A 16,935-nucleotide genomic window follows, 5' to 3' on the forward strand; every position below is an offset into this window, starting at 1 on the left:
GTGGCCACTGAAATGCAGTCCAGGCTGAAACTTTTCTTATAACAGCATGAATGGACAGTGCCAAACTGCCAATCGGCTCCAAGTGAATAACACTGAATGCTTATTGATAGGATCCACGGAGGCTGCACCTTGCAACCGATGGGGCTTAAAAGATTTGCTGCCAGATACGACAGGACACCTTCAGATGTATCGATGGGTCGGAGCTGTTTTGGTGGCACAAGGGGGGCCTGCACAATGTTAAAAAGGTGGTTTTAATGTTATGGCTGAGCGGTGTTTGTACCCATGTCGGGTTTGTTTTCTGTGATTTAGACCCTTTAAAATGTCAGTTCAAATGTGAAATGACTAAACTACTTCCTTCGGATGAATCACACAACTTCCAGAGATGGACCTTTAAAAAGGAAAGGACAGTGGTCAAGCAGGTACCATGAACCAATCATACACAGAAAAACACTACCTTTTCTCACCTCGTGTTTGCCTTTCACCTTTTAATTAAACCCCTTTTCTCCTTCAAACGGCTGCGAAGATCGGCTGCTTCTTTTTTTAAAACCTGAGGCCAAATCATGATATTGCAAAAATGTGTTCTTGTTGGCAGATCAAGTCACTTTGTTGTGGTTCTTCACTAAAAAGAAGAGACCGATCTTTCAAACACATCCAGCACAGCTGCTCATTATCAGGGTACTGACCTTAGGGTTGGGCGAGTACACAGTCTGGATCCAAAACTAGGGAAAATTTAGGGTCTTTCCAATACATGTTCCTGATGAGGTCTTTCCACTACCTTAAGAGGAGATAACGTTAAAGGTGGCTAAGTCATTTTCCAAAACTGCAACCTGCTCTGCACGGGCTGCATCTGCAATTTAAGACAAGTCACATGTTCATACGGCACACACTGATGTTGAGTGGCTTCTTTTTTTTTTTTTGGTGAAGAACCTTAAAAGAAAATATGACTCGATCTGCCAACAAGACAATGAGAGATGCCACATCGCTCATCAAGTGAAGGAGTGGGTTGAGGAGTGAGGACGTTCGGGTGACAACACAGCAACACAGTCACCGGATTTAAGCCCCACTGAGAGCTTTAGTGGGACTATGTTGGGAAATGTGTGGAGAACAAAAGCCTAACCACTCTAGGAGGTCTGTGAACAGCATTCAGATTGCCTTAAGAAAATGGATTATTGGGGATGGTAGAAGGTATCAGTGATCTTTTGTAAAAAAAAAAAAAAAAGTTAAAATATAAATTAGGAAATAAAAGAAGAATGTCCCTTTTTGAAGGACAGCTGAGGTGTTATGTGCTTTTTAATGCTACAGTGGGACAGAAATTAAAAGCAGGGCCAGGACAAAAAAATAAAAGAGTTAAAAGCCCTAAATAAGTCAATGTTCCTTGGTTTTGACATCGCTTTGGTGTATTCAATAAATATAATACATAGACTTCTCAATTGGTAGGTCACAAACATATATAAATCTAAATATAATATATATATATATGCAGTGGGGTGTATTTTCTATACAGCACTTTTCATCAAGGCCCGCTGAGTGCAGCATTTATAATGGACCTGTCTGTAACGCTTAGTCTGGGCATGCAAGATGACAAGCTGACAGTAAACATTTCAGGAGCTGCCAGTAACTCGCAGAATGTTTCACAACCGCTGTGAAAGTGTCCTCTTCGCTCATTTCCTACGTCGAAGCACAGAGGAACGAAGGGGTGAAAACCCAAAAACACCGTTCTGTTTTCACGAGACATGTGCAGGCAACACCTGGGACGTAGCTACAGGGGCTACGGATTGAGATTTTCACAGTAAGAAAATTTCAAATAATAATAATAATAATACAAAGACCAAAGCTACATCACCTGCACATGCCCAATATGAATATACCCAGTGGTCAGTGTAGTGGGTAACAACACTGCTATCTCTGAGGCAGACTAGGGCAAAACTGCTAGGACTACATTCCCCAACCTGTGTATCATAATGCAAACGTATTAAGAGCTCTGAATAAGAGCATCAACCAAATGCTGTGAATGTGAACAGAAAGTACCGTTTATATGAAAATTAGCAGCTGACCACACTTGTTTTGTTGGCGGTGGTTCTTGTTAGCATGTTCCTGAAGTATCCTTCAAAAGTATACATGTCGCTTTGTTCAGAGCTACGGTTGTGAGGTGTAAAACAGCAGATGGATATTTGCATGGATATTTGTTGTTTTGTGTATTTGTGGCCAGCGAGGCTGTGCAGCTATGAACGCTGGAGGGGTCCTGGCTTAAACACACTGAAAAACACAACCTAATATTATGTCAGGGCTGTTGTGCCGTCACACCAGCTCTGACACGCCGAGGCATGGGCTCCATAAGACTTCTGAAGGTGTCCTGTGGTATCTGACCAAGACTAACAGCAGCAGATCCTACCAGCAAGTCCTGTAAATTGCGAGGTGAGGCCTCCTTGAGTCTTGGGTGCCCTGTCACCAGTTCACCAGCTGTCCTTCCCTGTAGCCCTTTTGGTGGGATCTCACTATACTGGATACTGGGAACTTCCCACAAGACCTGCCTAGAACATCACATTCAAGAACTGACTGATCACTTGCTGCCTAATATATCCAGTCCTTGTCAGGTACCACTGGAACCAGATAATCAATGTATAAATCAAGCACTCAATCATATCAGAGACAGGAACTAAAAAAATGGAAAGGCTTCCATGGAAAGGCTCCAAAGAGCCATTTTGACACCTTAATTTTAAAAAAGTGATTTAATGAGAAGAGAACCCCCCAGGCTATGGGCGTTCTTTAGAAGACGCTTCTGAAATGGAAGGGAAGCAGTGCTAACTGATTGGGACTGGCACTTGACTAACAGCGCTGACCTTAAGCCCTTAAACAGATTAGGTCACGTCAGGTGCAGAGGCGATGTGCAGCTGCATGAGTGGACTTTACCTCCGACAAAAGCCCAGAGAGTTTAAAACGAGTTACTCTCCAGTTGTTCTGCGGTGAATCCAAGCAGTAAACAAGGCTGGAGTGCGATGCAGTCCCTAGAGCCCACTATTCTTTCCTTAGTTTTCTTTGTAGCAGGTGATGTACTACTGGGCACGCTTGAGGACACTGTTCAATTATAAAATGATCTTCTCCCTTTTCCAACTTGATTTTTGGAGGTGGAGGTGAACCAGCGTCAGGGCACCCAAGGCTCATTGATATTTGTTTTACTATGTTAAATTCAGCAAATAAAAGCAACTGTGCTCTTAAATTGTCAAAAAAATAATTGTCATCAACATGGCCTGACCTCGAGAAAGAACACAAGGGTATTTATTTATTTATTATTATTTTTTATTTATTTATCCTGGTATCAATTGCTACCCCACTTTCTATTTTTCTCTCAATTTGGTACCACCAACTAACCCACCCGTTCGTAGCTCCCCCTAGCACTAGCAATGCTCCCGACACCAGGAGGGTAAGGACTTAACACATGTCTCCTCTGATACATGCATAGCCAGCCACCGCCTCTTGGTGGGCATTGCCAGGCAAGCAACACGCTCTGAGGAAAGTGACGGGTCTCCGGCTCCAGCACACCAGCTAACATACGTCTGTGCCGGACAGCATCGCTTTAAGAGCGATAAATGGGGAGAGCGCCAGCTACCCACCCAGAAAGAGAGCACGGGCAAATCCGGCTGCTGATAGCAAAGCGGCATTGGCTCGGGGTTTGAACTTGCAACCCGTGGGCCTTGCTGCTACCCCCTTCAATTCGATTTGAGTTTGAGAGAAAACTCTTCATGGGGGGTTCATAATGAGCTCGTCACGAATGCTCAGGAGACCTTTCTTGACTTGCCGGTGTTTCACCAGGAAGTCCCTACTTTCAGTCCTCAAAATGAACCCAGACCAGAGGCTTTAACATGGAGAGAGATTGAAAGATGGGCTGAATGACTTAAAACATCATTTTTATATACGAGAGAGCTATAAATAAAGGCTTCACCCCCATACTTAATCAAGCATGCTCTTCTTTGGCTTAAATACACGAAGTGCTGAAGACCTAAACATTTGGATTTACGTACAGACAGCGGGTGAATGAAGAACTGTGGAGCTGGAGGGCTGCTGGGGAGAACAGGTGCGTCCCAGTGCTCAGCCTCAACGGCAAATGGAAATAAACAGGCAAAGTCAAATCCAGGTCAGGGCACGCTGCACTGTTCCACTGTTCCACGACGCCCATACAGTTCTAATCTCCAGCTCGACATGAGAGAGGAGGTGTGATTACAAACGAAGCAAGCAGACTTTCATAAGAGCTCCTTGGGGACGCCAGGCGAGGAAGGGAAACAAGATGACTTCTTATTTATTTATTTTTTGGGAGAAAATCGGACTCGGGCCAGGAAAGAAAAAATCTTCGCAAAGCAAAGTGTTGGTTTGGAAATGTGCGAGCGCTGAAGCTCTTTGGCCGACGTTCAGACACATTTTCGCGAGGCGCGGAGCAGCGAGTGACACCTTTAAAAACTGACCTACTTATTCCGAAGCGAGTGTTTCCGTCCAGTTGCCAAAGAGATATTAGAAAGCCAGAGAATGTCACTTGTGAGACCAAATGTTGCGCTTCCTGTCAGCATGTTATGAAACGAGATCGGGCGACCCAGCGATGCCGTCTGCGGAGTAATAGAGTAATACACGGCATGAACCTAACCCTCTAAACCTTTGCAGCTTGCCTGAGGCTGCATCAGACCATTTGAAGTGTTTCAGAGCCGAGGCTTTGCAAAAAAGGCTTCCAGCATCTGAGGGACAAGTTCAGACATACTGCAGGTGATATCAGAGGGAACGTATCAGCAGTTTTTTTGGACCAAAAAAGGGTTATTAATACAGAAAGGGAAGGGGAATTCCACTCCAAACACTTATTGGTTGCCATCAGCGCTGTTCCATAGCTCGCTGTAAATCAAAGCTAGGGCAAGATTGTTATCATCTTGTTAGCATTTGAGGGTAAGATTAATTGACTCGTTAAGCTCGTAGCGAACAGCGTATTAACTCCAGAGTTGCATGACCAAATGGAAAGGGAAATGTGTTTTGAAATGTGATTAGCGGAGCCGAAACGGTGGAACTAGATACCGCTCAAGCGCTTCAAAGGGAAATTACGATAATGATGTTAGCGTTCGGGCATTGTATCTCGTTCTCAGAGAGTTGCTATCTGTGTTCTTTCTGTGGGTTGAGGACCACATGGAAAGTGAGGAGCTTGTTGTGTATCTGTCCCGTGTGTGTGTGTGTAGGAGGGGGCGGGGGGATTCAAAAAAACGCTTTCATGTTGCTCTTGTGGGGCTGCCTTGTGCGATTCCGGCTGACAGACAAGTGTGGTTGAGCACGAGCAAGTGTGACACTGAGCACATTAGTTCAGTAAAATAACTGTCACTCACGTCAACGAGAGGTGCTGCCTAGGGGAAAAATGCACATTTTCCCAAGCCTCTGCTTTCTCTAAGCGTCTTGACAAGAAGATGACTATGTGTAGGTAAACACAGAGGATGCATGACACACACACGCACACACACAAACAAACATGTGCATATATACACATGCACGCGCATATACATGTGGAGTCCAGGCTGCAGCTCCCACAACTACATTCTGGTTCAAGGGGGTCCGCAAGGAAAGACACAAAATGCACCAACAGGGGCACTTCACCTCGTTTCGCTTCTTTAAATGTCTTCTCTTCCCCCCCATCATTTAGCCAGCAGTGACATTTTACAGTCTCTTGAATTTGTACCTGCGCGTTCTGGAAAGTTCCAAGCTGCTGACCTACCTGTGTGGGCACCAGAACAGGTGGATACGCCAGCTTGTGATGGCGGTACATCCAGAAGGAGAGCAGGACGATGGCAGCGACGCCCATGATTGGCACCAGGGAGTAGAGCAGGGTGTTGAAAAGGGGTGGCTTCTGGGTGAATGGGTTTGATGTTGCTAGAGAGAAAGAGAGAGAAAGAGAAGGAAAGGAAAGGTCAATCACCCCACTGGATAAGGCACCTAGACAACAGTTTTGATGCCGATTTACAGATGCAAACCTGTAGGACAGTCAAAGTGTACAGATACACATAACCCCACCCACTTAACTTGCGCTAAGACAGGGCTCAATAAAACACAGAAAACAACTGCGTAGGTGTCCAAACTTTTGACTGGCACCACACACATGCCGTTTTCCAAATTCGGAATAATGAGACGCACAGGAAGAACTGGTGGCTGCGCCTCATACTGATTTCTATCACACACACCTCCCTCCAGAGAGGGGAACAGAGGCGTGAGTTGCTAACTCGTTAATTAGCACAATAGCTAGAGCGGTTCCGTCCTGCTGTGTTCAAGCATTAGGAGCAAAAACCCAACCGAATTTCTGCTACGCGAGACTTATGAGGTCACACTTGACTGCGGCTTTTAATTTGAATAAAACAGAAATGAAAGGCAGCGTTTGAACTCTTCATTTTCTGCCACCGGGTCAAAATGCTTCAGAGGAGAACGGCGGCTAATGCGTGCCTTAAACTCCACTGGCTCTGTCAGGAACGCTGCCAGGGAAGCGCTTGTTTGCACGTTCAACAGACTTGCAGGGTGTTTTCTGCCCCGATTGTCCAAATGTTTTCTTTATCTTGTGAAGTGCAATTCAGGGAAACCGCGAAAGCTTGTGTGTGAGGACTGTGTGTATGCGAGAGAGAGAAAATGGGCAGCCTGCTTAGGGCCACACGCTAGCTCTCGGTCCAGCAGAGTGCCGAGCCAGAGATGAAGAGATGGGGCCGTGCTTGCTGGGCGGAGCCTCGTTAATCCTTCACACGCTCGTGTCACGAGAGAGGAGGCCAGTTCGCACTGCCTTGAGCTGCTGGGGTAATGAGAACATTTGACTGTTTAGGGTGGCGGTATGCTAGAGCTCTGGCTGTCCTTACAAACGGGTCCCACAGATTTACTGTAACGGTAGAAAAAATCAATTAATAAAGCATGAAAAACTGCAGGTTATTTGGATTAGAGGTGAATTGTATAGCCCCTTGTAGATCCTACACCGATCAACCACACCATTAAAACATAGGCGAAGTGCATGACACTGCTTATCTGTTTCCAATGGAACCTGTCGAGGGATGGGATCTGCAGATTAGACAGTGAGTGAACGGTCAGTTCTCGAAGTTCATGTGTTAAAGCAGGAAAAATGGATCAATAGCCAAACTGTGATGCTCCAAAACATCAGGCAGGGTGGGTGGCTAGAATGCAGTGGTCAGTACTCCAAGGAAGGACCACAGGTGGACCAGCGAAAAGGGCCATGGGCACTTAAGGCTCACTGATGCTCACAGAGGCTCGACCTCACAACTTACGGGACCTGAAGGATCTGCTGATAACGCAAGTCTTGGTACCAGATACCACAGGACGCCTTCAGAGCATTTGTGGAGTCCATGTCTGGGCGGTTCAGAGCTGCTTTGGTGGCACGAGGTGGATCTACTGAATATTAGTGTTCTTAAGGAAGTAATGGGGAGATCGTAGCTAGTTCATTTTTAGTTTTCTCCATGGTTTGAACCCTGTAGCTGCCTCTGTTCACCGTGTAAATAATTCTGGATGAATGGACCAAAAGAAATGCTCAGAACTACCTGGAACATGTTCTTATTTTACATTGACTTCTATTGACTTCTATTCAAAATTAAGAACATTTTCACAACTTGTCCTGTAAAGTCGCCATTTGGAGATACATGTTTTTAATTGGACAGCGACGATATGAAAACTGAGAGTCCGTTTTGAATTCATAAAGCTATGAAAAACAAAAAAACAACATCTACATAGTCGCGGTTCCCGTGAAGGTCTGATTTCTGATGAAACTAACAAAATGGGTCTTCGTCTCAAAACCAAGGCAGCACATGCCTCTTCAAGCCCTCTTCAAGTGCGATGAGAAGGGTCACAGTTCCTGTCTGCACAAGTCTCCATAAGTCATCTACTTAGCTCAACTCCTAGCTGAACAGACCTTAAAAAAATCAGCTTGTTAGAAAACGCCGATTTAGGCTCCAAACTCCAGAGCAATCAGAAAAATGGCCACAGGTTTGCTGCAATCACCGAAGGGGGGGAAATAATGGCTAAAGTTTAGTGAAATTTCCCTGCTGGTGAGAGTTGGACTACAAGGCACTACACGTTCTCTGGTCTCATGAATCCTCTCTGCTAACCAGAGAGAGGCTCATTTCATCAACCTGATGTTTAGTTACGTCTGGTCTGCTTTGTAACCCACCTGTGACCAACAGCACATTACAGTTATGTCAGTATCATGCACCTCATTACCAAGGACATGAGGAAAGGGAAGCAATAAAGAAAAACAAAATAAAATTAATAATGAATTTATTTCAGCATTTCTGCCCATTTGGAAATACATTTCTAGTTTAAACATATATATATATATTGTTCTTCATTAATCTATGCTCCATATGTTTCTATTTATTCATTCATTTTTATTATATCTGATATTTTATTAATTGATGTAGTGTGACACCCACAATTATTTAAATCATTTTTAATTTGTAAAATAAGTTGTAGCCCATGTCCATGTGTTCATTGATTTTTTAACTATATGACATTAATTTACATTTATAAAAATGAAAATAAAAATTACTTAAGAAATTATTAAAAATTATACCCCACATTTAATGATCTTTTTTGTTGTATTTACAAAGGTGTGGCTCATATTTATGTACTTAGTTATTATATAGTTTTTTTCTTATTTATTTGCATTTTTTATGATTAAAAATGTACAATTATTTAAATTATTAAAAATATTACAAAAAAACATTTGCATATCTTTTAAATGGACCCAAATTAAAAGAAATGAATCAAACACAAGGAGAAGTGCTATATGCCCCTTTAGCTCGTTAGATTGAGGCTGTGCTTGATCGGGACCTCCATAAGCTAAAGCGGAGCCCACCTCCCCCTCCGTTCTCTTGCCGGCTTTAAGCTGGATGTGTGCTAAAGACTCCAGATTAGAGCATGTGAGCAGAAAAATGCAGATCCATTTCCCACAAGCAAATCTACCAAAGCCCCATCCCCCACTACTCCAGCCTCTCCTGCTGGAGGGGGTATTGAGATTGCCACAACACACACGCTCACACACATATACACACACAACAAACACTCACACACACACACACACAAACACTCACACACGCACATACTGTGGAATGAAAAGTGCCCTGGTCGCAAGGTCACGAAACACATTCCGCTCGTACACGGTGCGAGGTGTGCTTAATGCAATTTTCTGTATCCCTGTGGGCTTTAGCGTTTAATATCTGGGGCATTCCATATTGAGTGAGTCAATGCTGAAAATAGGCCTGCAATTGCATAAGCGCAGAGTTAGACCCCACCTCTTTGGCTACTAATCTGAGTGGAGAGCGAAAGCTAGCCAACATCTGAACCTAAATAACAGCATCCTGAAATGATGTGGCATGAAAAGGAAACTTCTGGCCTTTTCTGCTCCGCGCTGCTAGACTGAAACAGTGTGGGTAAAATAACAGAACGCTGGTTTTCGTGACAGGCGACTTTCTCCCAGCCTTTCTTATCACAAAGAAAACGTTTCTCGGTATACCATGCCCACCTTTTCCTGCACTCTGCTCTGGAATGGACTTGGAAATTACGAATCGCTGCCAAAAGGCTTTGCTGGAAGCTTCTTTTTGGTGGAGGGTTTTGTTTTTTTCCAGATTTGACTGATCCATGCAATCATAATTAGACATCTTATCTCAGATGATTGAGCAAGATGATTAAAGGCCAGCTGAGAGCTGCAGAGTGGGTCTGAGTGGGCCTTATATGATGCAGATCAGTCTATCCCAACCTGAAAACCTTCTCATGCAACTACAGCGGCATGCAAAACACCCGTTACTGTGAGATGTAAGATGGCCTAATTTCCAAAAGGCATAAAGTTAAAGAGCAATACCAGTGAAATGACTGAAAAATTAGAAGCATTGCCCAAAACTGGTCGTGGCGAACTGCTCTGCACATTGTAGTGCCCCCTCTGCCTCCAACTGGACAACTGGTCCATCTAATGTATACCATCGCCAGACCTGGCAAACACTGAGAAATCAGCCACAATCCCTATGTGTGCAGGTGATGCTGCACAGTAGAACAGTGCACCACCACTGCAGAGTCTGCTAAACCTTTTCTTAATTTCTTAATTACATTAAAAAGTATTAAGCAGCTGCTTTGAGATCTGCACCACCTGGTCTTTACTAACGATGGCTGTGAACAAGCCTTCAGCTATGTCCGAAACAGTGCCCTATTCGCTGTACAGTGCACTACATTGTGTGGGGTTCAGCCATTATGTAGTGGCAAATTTTCAGCACACTGTAACACTCCCACAATGCACTATAATAACGGTACGCGCTACACAAACAAGGAATACCCATAATCCACCGCACTGTTGGGTTTTAGTCTCATGTGCAGCTTCTCTGAGGAAGACCTTCACCCCCTCTGAGGAATCCTTCACCCCCTATACAGTGCATTATATAGTGATCTGGATATTCACATGCAGGGGACAGTGAATAGGGCTGGACGACATGGTAAAAATGACTATATCACGATATTTAACTGATACCGGTATCACGATACACAGACTAAAATCATCAGCAGCAACAGATTCTTAAAAACTACTGATCAGATTCTCTCCTGTACTGAACACAGTGATTAAGACTCAACATCTGCTGCTCTTAATCTAATTAACCCAGTCTAATTACACTGTTAGTAATGAAACCTGCAGCTGATCAGTGTTTATTAAGGACTGACAGTCTCCCTCATATGCTTAGAAAACCATATTATCATCACGATGATAAAATGTATCACGAAACGATAAAATATCGTCATATTGCCCAGCTCTAATGGTGAATAGGGCGCAGTTTCGGACACAGCTTAAGTCCTAACAAGCTGAGTAAGGCCTGAGCTCCCTGGTAAAAGCAGCTCAAACCAGAAAGCTCAAATTTCTTGGAGTGCCAAACCTTTGCAGCGGGCTCGTTTTCCTTCTTCACTCTAAAACTGAGCAAAACAAAAATTATACACCAGGGCTGCTCAAACCTGGTTCTGGAGACCTACTACCCTTAAGAGTTCAGATCCAACACAGCTGACTCTAATGTTGGCCTTCATTATCTGGATCAGGTGTGTTGGATTCAGGGTGGAACAGCCCTTGAACAGCCCTGTTATACACTAACCATGCTTGAAATGTTGATCAAGCAAGTTTCATCTTTTACTTCATGCCTTTTTTGAGATCAGCTATTAGCTTAGCTATTCACAGCTACAGCAATTTGGACCAAAATGTGCCGAAGCTTTAGCATGTCGCTGTATTTGTTGTTCGCCCCCAGAGCTCAAAACACCGCCACCACTAGAAGCAGGTATTCTCCTGTCTGTCCTGATTACCCTACTCCAGCAGTGGCTGCAGAGATTGTCACCGATGTCCACTCACGCGCCTCCCTCCAGCCCTCATTTGGCTAAGAGGATGTTTGACAGTGTAGCCTGTTAGCTCAGCAGAGATAAAGCAGCCAGATCAGCTCCGCTAATCTGAAAGACATCTCCCGAGCCTAGCGTCACGCTGCCGCAGGCACGAACGCGGCTCTCTAAAGGGTGGCTGGCTAAGGCGTAGGTAATTCCCTCAGTGGTCCAGACGAGTTCAGAGTGGATTTCGAACCACAGCTTCTCCGCTTTTAAAGGACTACAATAATGCGTTTCTAGGTTCATTTGCATTCACGCTAATTCACACAGGAATGCAGCACAACAAGCGGCGCTGCTTTATCAGATCTGGCTGTCATTCCTACACCGCTCTATTATCCAGATGAAGGCAGAGTTCATTCAGATACAGAATCTCAGCACTCATATATACTCAGATATCAGTTTACGAGACACAAAGTGTGCTAACTACTTCCCTTCTCTTTCCAGAAGAACGCAACCACGCGACACCACTTCGCACAACACGCGAAGGTAACGAGGATGGAATATAAAACCCCAAGCAAGCGACAGAACACTCGCAGTACTGGTGGGACTCGTTTGCAGACTCGTTCTGAAGATTTAGCCTAAAAACTAAAACCGTCTCTGCTGTCCAGGGAAGAAGGCTTTCTACTAGATTATGGAGAAGCTTGAGAAGAGTGTTAGTGAGGACAGGGTGCTGGACGATCACCACCTCACCTCATCCTCAACACCCTAACTCGTCCCAAAAGTATTGGACGGAGCACCGTCCATCATTCCTGAGAACACAATCAGTTCCACTGCTCCACAGCTCAGTACCCCTCTAGCCCACAACATTAGGCATGATGCTAGTAGTTTCATGTTTATCTGCTCCAGGGAGTCCTATTCTATTGGCAGTACTTTTCTACAGGGACTACAGCAGTGGGTGCAGCTTAAAGTTTTGAGGAGGATAATGATATTCCGATGAGCTGTACTGCTGCAATGCATCTGTAACAACAAATAAAGCATCAGTTGTCCCACACTGTTATTACGTGATAACAGTTAATAAAGATGCTTAATATTAGTGTTGCACCGATACCAATATCATATCGGTATCAGCGCCGATACTGGCACTTACACACAGTATCGGTATCGTGAAGCTTACTGGCGGCCTACTTTTATTTTTGCAGACTTTATCATGAAACCAAACGTTTAAACAACCAGTAAAAGCCAGTCATAAACAGTTACCAATTACCATTAAACAGACGTTTACTAGACCTTTTACATTTACAGCACTTTCTGTTTCCATCTGGAAGTTGAGTTTCAGCAGCTTGTTTGAAGGAAACACTGAAGTTTAGCAGCTTTTTATACAGAGACGTGAACCTGAATGTGAAATCGCTGCAGAAGCTCTTCCTGGTGTTATTTTACGGCTCTGAAATGAGAATTTAAACACCAGTTAAAAGCTGGTTGCTGAAGCTCAGCCAGATTACGCTTCCCTAACTGCACGTGTTTCTGCATTGTGGCCATTTTTTCGTTTTCATAGCTCTGAAACTTTTCAAATGTGCAGTTCCTCCAACAGTTAATGTTGCTTCTTCAAGCTTAAAAGATCTTATTTGGGATCAGATCTAAAAAAAGTACAGCCTATAAAAAGTGGATGTATAGTCGTCTATCCAGTATTTTAGTCAGAGTCAGTATAAGTACTTGGTATCAGCAGATACTTGAAAATCTGGTATCGGAAAGGGGAATCCATACCAGTGCATCCATACTTAATATAAAGTTGGATTTAAGAAAAAAAAAAAAAAAATTTAGCACAGTAACATAACATACTAGAATGCCCACTTCTGGCATCAGATGATGTTATAGCTAGGAGTTAAAAGCTTATTTGAGGCCCTTCAAAAGAGACATAGTTCCTAGTGAGAAACTGAATGGGACTGTGGAGGGATTTCTTCCGTAAGGTACTATTATTAATGAGAAGACTAAACTTCAGTAGCTATTTCAGTAGCTATAATTCACAGCAGTTCTAAAGGTGAAGACATTCTGAGGCACTTTCCCAAGAATTCAGATTTCTTTTAAATGGGCAGAGGAGAGAATAAAAACACAGCGGTCTCAAAGTGACGGCTGAGAAGATTGAAAGATGTGGTAAATTCCAACGAATGAATGTGAAACAAAGATAGCGTTATCAGGTTTTAGTGCCCTGACGGTTTAGCTGATGTTATTTGTCTTTTTTTGTTCCAGATTAAATAAATAGACAGATGTGTGTGCTGGCCTGAAGCGGGGTTTGCAGACCTTGCATAAAGAGAAAAAGGTACTTGCTTAGATCGCCAAGAACTGCGTTTAACGGCACTTGTTTTAGCTTCTTTTTTCAGCTGGTTTTAAGTTTGATCCTATTCATTGTTGATCGCCACCTTCATTATAGTGTGTGTGTGTGTACCCAAGCGTCATGCATGCTCCATAGGTGAAGTAGCCAGCAAGTTGGTTCAGGCCAGCAGGATCAGTCATGATACCTTCAAGGTGCACCATGATCCACTGGATTATGAGCGATCAATGGAGCAGTGACAGACTTGGTGAGGGGGGAGAAAGATGTATGGTATGGCATGCAGGGCAATGAATGAGGTATCAGGAAAAACATGCAGGCTAAAGGTTACAAAAAATGGCCCTGAAATATATTATTTTTAATTAAATCAAACATGTGAGAGCACATATAAGGGCTCAATAATCAGTTTCAGGGGCCAACATCTGCCCCTTGATATCACAACAAATGGCAGGGTAATTTCTGACACTGGTGCGGGGTTAGACGAAGACGCCAAACAAACAGGGGGTGAAGCAGAAGTGAAGAACTTCCTGTACCCTTAAAGACACTGCTGCTTCTGTCGGTGATCGGAGCCTTACTCTGAACGGCCTGCGCGTCCGGGTTGTAGTAGAACTTTTCGTTGCACATGTTGCCTTCGCAGCAGCAGAAGAACACCTCAGGGTCCTCCTTCTTCTCCACACACTCCGTGCTGGAAGACAGAAACACAAACGAAGAGCTGTCAGTGTGACCTGCTGATGTGAAAGCTGTAATTTAGCAGTTTTCGGATGTTAACTTCAGGGATTCGGAATGGCTCTACACCCACACTGAACATCAGAAGTTTTCTTTAGAGATTTTTTGTCCAAATACATCATTTGATTTATACTTTTACTGTTTAATTAAGTATAAACAAATACTTGCAAATGTCCTGCTAACACAAAGCAGATGTGTGCTAAAGCTTCGGCTATATTTAGCTTCAACATTAAATAATGATCTGAGAGCTCTCTTCCTCTACAATTGTTCAAACTATTCAGAAAGGAGCTCTAGAATGTCAAAGTGTATTTTCAATGGAAGAGTTGAATAAGGAGAGTTCGGTACATGGAAGTAACAAACCGTGAACCTCAAGCACTGCTGTTCCTCCTTTAAAAGAAAATCCAGCAAAATCAAACCAGAGCTGGAAAACGGGCCAATTCCAAAACCCCAAAACGGTTACACAACAGCCTCGACCTGAATTCACACTCCCAAAATGTCCATAAACCCCGCCCACTAGAGAACTCCCTAGTCAAAGCTGACATGCAATGGCAACTTCAGGAGAATATAGCGTTGCTGATACTGGAGAGCAGCTCCAGACTCACCTCCAGACTCCATAACTGCTAGTTATGGGAATACGGGTTGCTAAGCAAACCAGACCTGTGCCACGTGACAAACCATCTTTACCCCCCATTCACTCCCTCTAAAACAAACTGGACTACCTCAGCTGAACCAAAACTGGAGGTGAACTCACACCAGAAGGGAAAGCACTGGCTCAAGAAAGCCAAACCAGGGGGAAAGAGTGGGGGCTAGGCTAAAAGCTAACCTGCCTATAATCTCTTCAGCTTGCTAACAGCAGATCTCGCTGAGAGGACACGACGAGAGGACAGCAACGCTATCCGGTTAGACTCTGGAATAATTACAGTGCTTTTGTTAAGAGTGTTAAGACTGTGCTATAATATGGGGGTTATGTGAGCCATTCCAAGTGCTGTAAACCAGCCAATCAGAGCAGAACTTATTATTTTTTGAAGCAAATTAACAGGGTGGTAAATAAGCATCTGAGCATTTCTCACCCCAACCAACCAAAGTTTGGCACATACTGAAAATCTCCCGAAGGTGGTTTAACACCTGGATGGTACGAGTGCTGACATGGGAATTACTCCGACAGTTACAAAAACTGTCATAAATAATTATGTGTGATATGGTTTTCACAGCACCTCAAAACAACTCGGATAAAAACTTGGTTAATATTTTAGATATGCTTAATCTCTGCCAGAGAACGCATGCTCACAGCCGTTACTGAAGAGCTACCTTTTGACAGGCTGTGCACAAGAACACCACGTTATCCGAGCAAGATTAAACGGTTTGTGCCAAAGTCCATTAGAGCCCGGAGCCCCATTCCCTGCTCCCTACCCTCCCTGCAGCGCTCCTCTGTCACAAAGCCAGCGTAGGAACAAATAAACCAGGGAAGGAAAAGTATATTTGTCAAAGAAACTCGTTTAAGCTGTCAAACCACATCAGAGCTGTGCGCTCCGGTTAGCTTGATAAACAAAGATTAAGTTATGCTAAAGTTAAACACACATGGCTGCGGATGAGAAAGGGAAGCGGTTCACATTCCAGAGGCTTTTTGTCTGGAAAAGAAGAGGAGAAACAGAGGTGAGGCTGTTGACTCCTTCTAGGCTTGCGCCGTACACGTGCTGCTGGGGTAGTGGTGAGCAACAGAATAATATTTTTATCAATATTGTGATGAACTGTGTCATGATATTGCATAAAATCCTTACCTTTCAACGAAAGTCTGTATAAAGGATTTTATTCCAAGACAATTTAGAATAAACAAGCCCACTGTAGTTGCAAATTTAGCAACATGCAACATTACAAGCAAAAGCATGCAAACCTGGATGAAACGGTCTACGAAACGAGGCTGAAAGCAGTGGAAAACACTCCTTAGACCATTCACTTGACTCTGTTCTCTCAGATATATATTATCCTCTAAACCGGTGTGATTTGAGCCTCAGTTAGCTGGACGTTCTTGGCTACACACTGACGTACATGGACTGTTGGTTCTTTGGCAATTTGGATGGATTGCTGTCGAGTCCAACTGCCTCTACCATGAGCAGATAATCGTTGTCGGTCTGGCCGTACACCCTAAATATAAACACTGCGGCCATGTTGTGGAATGTTTTACCACTCGCCCGACGAAAGGGGGCATGATCCAGCGGGAATGTGGCGTCAGTGCATACTCTCTATACTGGGCTGAGTAATGTACTCTCCGTGTGCCTCAGGTTAGTGATGCTAAATGGTAGTGTTCTGAGTCAGATTTAGTAAAAACAACAAAATTCAACATTGGTTTTTGCAGCCTGCAGCTCTGCAGGTCCATATTTCCATCTGGCATTAGGATGAGGAACTATTCTCATGAAATATGGCTCATAAACTGATACCAATAGTCCAATCTCCAAGCCAGTCATCTGGCTTTCTATTGGGACCATGTAAACACAGTAAAGGGTCTGTCCAGATTAGGGTTGCAGTGGTATACTGGTTTTAGTGATATT

The 16,935-nt window shown here is 43.8% G+C and overlaps 1 protein-coding gene across 2 annotated transcripts in view; it reads right to left on the reverse strand.

The window, feature by feature from the left end:
* The window catches only part of acvr2aa (activin A receptor type 2Aa), a 71,755-nt gene that overhangs the window by 25,380 nt on the left and 29,440 nt on the right, over window positions 1-16,935 (reverse strand). Inside the window, exons 3-4 of one of the 2 annotated variants that reach the window (XM_072686557.1) lie at window positions 14,239-14,348; window positions 5,735-5,889 (exon numbers count right to left, since the gene is read on the reverse strand). In XM_072686557.1, coding sequence (XP_072542658.1) covers window positions 5,735-5,889; window positions 14,239-14,348 — 265 coding nt within the window. Of the gene's footprint in view, window positions 1-5,734; window positions 5,890-14,196; window positions 14,349-16,935 lie in introns of both variants that reach the window. The other variant, XM_072686556.1, reaches the window with a different exon arrangement.

This window comes from Salminus brasiliensis, chromosome 8 (genome assembly GCF_030463535.1).
Source record: "Salminus brasiliensis chromosome 8, fSalBra1.hap2, whole genome shotgun sequence".
In the NCBI taxonomy this organism is placed as follows: Eukaryota; Metazoa; Chordata; class Actinopteri; order Characiformes; family Bryconidae; genus Salminus; species Salminus brasiliensis.